Source organism: Olea europaea, chromosome 18 (assembly GCF_002742605.1).
Source record: "Olea europaea var. sylvestris chromosome 18, O_europaea_v1, whole genome shotgun sequence".
Classification (NCBI taxonomy): domain Eukaryota; kingdom Viridiplantae; phylum Streptophyta; class Magnoliopsida; order Lamiales; family Oleaceae; genus Olea; species Olea europaea.
In genome coordinates, this window is record NC_036254.1 from 17,472,776 (window position 1) to 17,480,158 (window position 7,383).

At 36.2% G+C, this 7,383-nt stretch overlaps 1 protein-coding gene across 3 annotated transcripts; it reads left to right on the forward strand.

The window, feature by feature from the left end:
• The first annotated feature begins 567 nt into the window (after window positions 1–567).
• LOC111367637 lies at window positions 568–6,122 on the forward strand. Of its 3 annotated transcripts, XM_022988622.1 has the most exons (11): window positions 568–780; window positions 1,680–1,775; window positions 2,013–2,111; window positions 2,245–2,319; window positions 2,498–2,735; window positions 3,569–3,713; window positions 3,869–3,957; window positions 4,512–4,641; window positions 5,437–5,527; window positions 5,607–5,672; window positions 5,762–6,122. In XM_022988622.1, exons 5-11 carry the CDS (start codon window positions 2,579–2,581, stop codon window positions 5,879–5,881), a joined length of 798 nt encoding a protein of 265 aa, XP_022844390.1. In that variant the 5' UTR covers window positions 568–780; window positions 1,680–1,775; window positions 2,013–2,111; window positions 2,245–2,319; window positions 2,498–2,578; the 3' UTR covers window positions 5,882–6,122. The 3 variants fall into 3 exon arrangements, with proteins under 3 accessions (XP_022844390.1, XP_022844388.1, XP_022844389.1); XM_022988620.1 differs by lacking the exon at window positions 2,013–2,111 and having other exon boundaries at window positions 2,667–2,735; window positions 3,569–3,645; XM_022988621.1 differs by lacking the exons at window positions 1,680–1,775; window positions 2,013–2,111 and having other exon boundaries at window positions 2,667–2,735; window positions 3,569–3,645.
• Window positions 6,123–7,383: the final 1,261 nt, after the last annotated feature.

Here is a 7,383-nt window from a genome sequence, read left to right on the forward strand (position 1 = left end):
ATTTTTTTTCTTCCAAAGCCCCATAACAACTGCAGCCGCCGAAGTAAATTTTCTTCTCGCTTTTGTTGTCGGAGTCAAGTACTTTTGATGTTATTTCTGTGACGGAGGGAGAAATGGTGAGATGTGATTTTTATGATAAGGAGAGAGAAATGTGAGATGTGGGTTTAGAGGGTGTTTGGGAGCCATTTTTATGTAAAAATACATTTTGGAATAGTAAATTGATGGGAAATGTGTGGTTGAAAAATAAGGAAATTTTTTTGATTTACGTGTAATATTATTTTAATGAAAAATGTGTGAATGAAAAGAATGAGAGAAAAATGCATTTAAAAAAAAAAGGTACCAAACGGGGCCTAATAAATGTTAATTAAATAATTAACCCTGATTTGTGAAAAGAAAAGTTTAAGATTTGATAAGTGAAATGTACACATAAAATGTTGGGTTTTGGGTAATTTTCCCTAAAATAAATCCTAAATCCATATTCGAACTAGTGGAAGTGGAATGTGCACGATTCGACTTCGAGTAATAGGCCAGCCAACCGTATTTATGTATATCTATCTATTTCCCTCTCGCCCCGCCAAACCTTATCAAAAAAATCAACGGTCTTCCAAGCAAGCAAAGCGACAGAGAAAAATGTCAATCTCTCTCTCATCATTTCTCATTCAATATCACTCACCACACAATCAAATTTGTCTCAGAAAACCCAGGAAATTTTGCGTCGGAGCTTCCTCCTCAACTGCTCCTGGCATCGATCTCACCACTCTCCAATCCGCCGTTGAAAAGGTTTGTTTTTTTCCGTAATTTTGACTTCAACTTCCCATTCGTGTACTGTAATTTGATTTTTTATGCACCAATTATTTAGTACGCCTAATTAATTATTATGTGACCCTTGAACTAATGCATCTCAAGCACGAGTTTGGATGGATGTCAAGTATATGACTTGTCAGTTTGCTTACTTGAAATTTTCATCATCACTAAGTCTTAGGGTTAGACGATGAGGTTCATACAAATATACGTAATAGTTGTAACCAACAATAATCGGAGGGTGTGTTTTTATTGCGAGCATGGAACTTGCATGAAAAGAAAATAATCTCTTGTCAATTAAATATGTTTGATTGTTTTAATTTTCAACCTAAAAAATATTGTACTTTTTTTTTTATAAAATTGAGTTTTTGAGAAGTGTGAATTGCCTAGAAAATAAAAACATATCCCCATTAAAAAATTATTTTCCTTGTTTTTGAGGAAAATATATTCACGTGATCAACTTGTGGAAAATATTTTCCATAATCAAATATCCCAAAAGTAGAAATTTGGGTGTTAAAACATTTTTCATGGAAAATAAAAATCAAACACACCCTAAGTTGTAGGCAATTGAATTGGGAAATTGAGAATCCACATGAAGTGGGTGGAGGAGGTAGTACTGATGAACAGACAGTTAGGATGATTAGGCAACGATAAATTTGAAGGGTTGAGATGGTGCAGACTGTACGTACTAGTTTGTCGTCTTTCATTTCATGATCGTATAGAGCAGGGGAATCAAGAATGCTACTACATTTTTCTTCAATGCCACCCATCTATTCATTCCTCTGAACATGACAATGACTTCATGAAGTAGAAAATAGTTTTGCCTTTATTTTCAGTTTCTTGAATCACTTCTAACATATGTTTATTGTTCAATATAGAAAGATAGTGATGCAGTTAAAAAGGCACTTGATCAGTTGAGTGAAATTGGTTGGGCGAAAAAGTGGAGCTCCCAACCATATGTCTCGCGCCGTACGGTCAGTCTCAATAACAAATATGAAGTTTTTCTGTAGCTCTATTCAAACATTAACCTCATCTACACTATAGGAAAGAGAAATTTTAGTGTGGCAAATAAAATGTGAATAATGTTTCTTTGAATTTTTCTATAAGTCCCTTCAGCGTCTATTTCTGGACAGTTCTAAAACAAGATTAGTTTCTGATTAATATATGACAGGCTGTAACTAATCACAGCCTCAAAACTATTTCTTAAACAGTTATAGACTGATAGCCATGCTGATTGCTGGCAATGTACAACTCAATCACACAGATTGATGCACAATAGTCTCCAACTAAAAAAAACCCAGCTCATCTAGGTACTTTTTGATGACTTCACATCTACGGTCCTGCACATTAATGGAAATTTATATTCATTAGAATCTTGAGTAGTTTCTAGTAGCTTAATATGGGGAAATATATCCTGTAACTATCTGAAAATTTCTGTAACAGACGTCTATACGGGAGCTGACAACCCTTGGAATAAAAAATGCTGAGAACCTTGCAATCCCTAGTGTCAGAAATGATGTAAGTGTCATGGAACTTGTTTCGCTTTCATTTTGTTGCAATAAAAGCATACTCTGGTCTCAGTTGGAAGGTGTTCACCAGAAGTTTGTGAGGTTTGGTAATTTCTGCAGCATATTGTAGCAGGAATTCTGTGTCGAAGCTCTTGTTAGCTTGATAACTCTTTTTCATTTTGCGTCAGGTCTGATTATTACCATAAGATGCCAATTTGTGTCTTTGCTTCTCTTCCTTTGCCATTTCTTAATAGCATGGAGGGTTCAGAATGGAATGTCACCTGTGCATTTATCATCTCAAGTCCTGGAGTAAATCATGGTACTTGTTAATTAAATTGATTTTCTTCAGTGATGCAGGCAGCTTTTCTCTTTACCGTGGTTGGAACTACAGGGTTTTTGGGAGTTCTAGCAGGTCAACTTCCCGGGGTAACTTATATTTTCTCCTCTTAATTATCTACTAATATCTCCGTCTCCTGCATACTGGTGTTCTCCAAGAACTATGGACATCTAGATTTCATCTGTATCATGGTTTGTTTCATCTACAAATATTCAGAAATCTGAGGAGCTCATCTGATGATCATACGTCATTTCGGTGCTTTCTTGCCCAAAATCTTCTGTGATTTTTATTAATTTGTTGAAATGTTTTTTGAAGTCTAAGGAAGGCCTTTCAAAAAATACTTCAAAGTCAGTTAAAGCACTTGGGTTTATACCTGTTTCTCTAGGCCTTGTAATATGCCTTAACATTGTGGAGGAAGCTCCCATAGAGGTTTGGTAGGAGAAGAGCCATAAGGTTATTGATTATGATTCCACATCTCCTTGCTCCAAATGCATTGTAAGTAGTGAAGATCTAGAAGGTTTTCGTCCAAAGTGTTGACATATCGCTTTAGGCTTATGCAAATGAAAAATTATGCATTGTAAACCTGTCCAACTGAACTTTACTAGTGATAGTACAGAAGCCAACTATTTACTATTTTTAAAAAAATAATGCTTGCAAATCTGGTATGTCTCAGCTAACTTTGAACTGGATTAGCTCGCTGTAATATATCCTCTTTCTTACATATAGTTTTTCACATTAATCAATATCATCTTATACCATTTTGGTAGTATATTTCATTTTAGTTTCAATCTTTTTTAACATTTATTAAATTTGCTTTATTTTTGAAGTAGTTTCACAACATGGCTACTGTTGTGGAGAAAATTGTAAAATGTTGCACTTCAGATCTGTTGACATTCTCAGTCCATATTTTCTGTTTTGCTAGGATTGGGGCTTTTTTGTGCCGTACTTGATTGGAAGCATCTCTTTAATAGTTCTGGCTATTGGGAGCACTTCCCCGGGGTATGTAATCAACGAGCTATGCTTCCATACCCTGCATTATCAAATCTTTTGCATAGCATGAAAATAAGGTGAATAAAGGTGAAGTGCAGGCTTGCATAGAGTATATACATCACCTTCCAGCATATCCACACACTCAAAAAAAAAAAAAAATGGCTGGCACATGTACATGCACATGCATACAGTAGGTTGTGTGTTGAAACTGACTTTGTCCACTGTGACTTAGGTTGCTTCAGGCTGCTATTGGTGGATTTTCTTCATTTTTTCCTGATTACCAGGAGAGGATTGCTAGACATGAAGCAGCCCACTTTTTAGGTATTTCCGTATTGTTTTCATAAGATTCAGCCTGTGAAATCTGGCTTTTGTTAATCTTAGAAAATATTATGACATAGCACACCATTTCTCTTCCAGCTAAGCACAAGATTATGGCTAATTTCTATGCTTACAAGTTATATGAATATTCTTTTTTCTTTCTTCTCTTTTACTTTGCTTAGTTTGGACGGATACCAAATGCTTGAACATATTATCGGAAAATAAACTTAATAGAATTATCTCACTCCATGTTGCAATCTCGAGAGTAGCTCCATAACTACTTATGATGGGATTGGTCTTTATTTTTTTTGTATTAGTGAATCTGCATAGTTCAGTCAGAAAATTTCAGGATGTAACATTTTTAGTTATGGTTCTGTGGTCACATGTATGATCTCCGTTATAAATATATAAATTCAACTTTATATGATATCAGGGATACCATGTCTGTTGGCGATATTAGTATTGAAGTTCATTTACTCTTTGATGTCCTCTGCCTCTCCACATACTATCATGGTCTAGTGTTGCTAATTTAACAACATTCAATTTCTTCATTCCAGTTGCCTACTTAATTGGCCTTCCAATCCTTGGATATTCATTGGATATTGGAAAAGAGCATGTAAATCTCATTGATAAACGACTAGAAAAGCTTATTTATAGTGGCCAGCTCGACACCAAGGAACTAGACAGGTATCAATCTAGCAGCTGTAGCAGTTAAATCCTTTAAATTGACATGAAAGATGTTTTTTTCAACTTAACTCATTTATGAGATATCCCCAAAATTTGCATCTGATCAATTATTTATCACCAGTCAAGGCGTGAAAATTTTGCATTTTCATAACTGTAGCTCTGTGAACTTCATTAACACTTCATGACAATCTGGGACCCTTTCTATGCCTTGCTTTATCTTTCCTGTTACCTTTTCAGAACTTAACTAGTGATTTAAGAAAACATGCTTTGATTAAGCCAACTGAAGGGGTTAAACATGTGGAGTGCTCAATGGGAGAGAGCATTGTCCCCTCTAGCCCCATCCTAAATTTGTAGAAATACAGAAAAGCGAACAAGAATTGTGCATGACAGCATAAGTTACACAGAGAGAACAAGTCTTTAATTAGAAATGTTGGTTTAAATTATTGATTTAATACTTTCTTCTTGTCTCGCGTACATGTAAACCTGTGTTGCAGATAGTCGTGCACTACTGTGATTAATAAGATTTTATCAGAAAGTTAGGTTACCCTTGTTTGTCATGTCATTATAATTACTATGTTGTCTAAATATTTCTACATGCAAAACCTCTGAGCTCATTAACTTGTATATCCTTTATCCAGTTTAGTTATGTTTGGTTCTTTCTGTTTCTTTCTTCATGATTATATATAGAGACATAGTTGAATTCATTATCCATTATTGTTTCATTCCAAACGTCTTCATTTTAATAGAAAAGGAAAATTATGAGAACGAGCGACCTAGAAATATTATACTTCTCAGGTTAGCAGTTGTAGCTATGGCTGGACTAGCAGCAGAAGGTCTAAAATACGATAAAGTTGTCGGCCAATCTGCTGATCTTTTTACTCTTCAGGTTTGTATGTGCCACCTAGAAGAGGGCTTGCACAATTGTCGAACTCTAATCTTAATTCATTGCCTTGTTTCTTCCTCAGAGATTTATAAACAGGAGCAAGCCACAGCTGAGCAAAGACCAGCAGCAAAACTTAACCAGATGGGCAGTAAGTTCTTCATTTAAGTATTTCTATGAATGGTTACAGTAATTTATGTCAAGAATTCGCCTCTTGAAAACGATGGTAATATATTGCAGGTTCTCTTTGCTGGATCACTGCTAAAAAACAATAGGGTACTTCATGACACCCTTATTTCAGCAATGTCGAAGAAGGCAACAGTGGTCGAATGCATAGAAGCAATTGAGAAGGCCGAGTAAATCAATCAAAGGTTGTCATTTTATAGCAAGAAAGATAGTCGAGCATAAAATTTGTTCTTTTTCAACTGATTCGGTCTCTATGTATTACACACTCCGTTGTCGGATTTCTTATCGGAGAGAGAACAATATTCAGAATTCAGATGAATCTGATAACTTTCAGAATACCATTCAAACAGCCATTTCTAAGATTTTGTACAGCTTTGGAGGAGTTCCAAGCTAATTTAGTGAGAAATTAATCAAACAGTTATACTATGTGTACAATCGGAGTTAACAACCCTGATTGACAATTAGACATATGGGAGGGGGGATCCACGTTGAATAAAAAAATCATGAATCCCCCCTCCTATGATTACATTGTCAACTCAGGTTGTACAAGAAGAATAATTTTTAATCAGATTATGCTTGAGAAGAAAAGGTGTAAACAGTCCGGGTTTGGTCCGAGTCTGTCCTGTGTTATCCAAGCTGGACTGCTCTTCTCTATGGAGCAATCAATGAACTGATTGTAGAAGGAAATATTTATGGCATGTGTAGGAATTGTCTATAGTTGGTTTAAATATAAATAAATAAAAAGGAATGGTGAATATGTGAGCAGTATATAAGAGTTTTATAGAATCTGGATTAAAAATGAGAATTTATAAGGGTTAATTTCACAAACGGTCATTGAAGTTATCAAAAAATTACAAAACGATTACTAAAGTTTAAAACTTTCAAAAACGGTCACTTAAGTTCAGGCGGTTTCACTAATGGTCACTTAAATTTAAAAACTTGCACAAATGGTCACTATCAGGACCTTTTTGATTCTAATTCAAACTTAAGGACTGAAACACGTGACAATACATTATTGAGGACCTCAGGCGCAAAATTTAGAAAACGTTAAAAAAAACCCCCCAAAAATTTGCTCAATTTGATGATTGGGGTCGTTTCTGGATTATTTGGTGCAATTGAACTGTTACCCATGGTTGTATGATGCTGCTGGAGACTATTAGGACCAGTTTTGTGATTCAATGATGTGGGGATGAGGAATTGAAGGAGGCAGATCTGCTTCCGTTCGATGCGCCTATGCGTGGATTGCTTGGTTCAATTCAGCCTTGTTGGTTCGAAATTGGCAATGACCCATACATCCATTGGATGTGCCATGAAGAGACGGTTCTGGGGGTGGTGGTCAACCACCATGGGTAGTGTTTTCGGCACCGAAAATTGGAGTTGAATGGTCCGAGTTCGCTGTTCGTTTTTGGTTGCGTGGGTAGCTTTTTTGACTAGAAATTTCAAGCAGATCTGATGAAGTTTCGGCCATTGGTTGGGTGGGTTGGAACGAGTGAAGTGAGGGCTTCAAGGTAGTACGTTAGTCTACAGCCAAGGTGGTCGGAGGTTGGAGTTGTGGTGGCCAGAAGTGGTGCGCTGTTCGTTTTTGGTTGCGTGAGCAGCTTCTTTGATCGGAGATTACAGGCAGATCTAATGGAGTTTTGGCCATTGGTTGGGTGGGTTGGAACGAGTGAAGTGAG

What these genes read in the sequence shown, in the direction of transcription:
- LOC111367637 (XM_022988620.1), top strand. Translation starts at nt 631, where the DNA reads ATGTCAATCTCTCTCTCATCATTTCTCATTCAATATCACTCACCACAC. An exon ending in TCCCTAGTGTCAGAAATGAT is followed by an intron (nt 2,320 to 2,666) that starts GTAAGTGTCATG and finishes TCAGTGATGCAG; the next exon opens with GCAGCTTTTCTCTTTACCGT. An exon ending in TGAAGCAGCCCACTTTTTAG is followed by an intron (nt 3,958 to 4,511) that starts GTATTTCCGTAT and finishes TCTTCATTCCAG; the next exon opens with TTGCCTACTTAATTGGCCTT.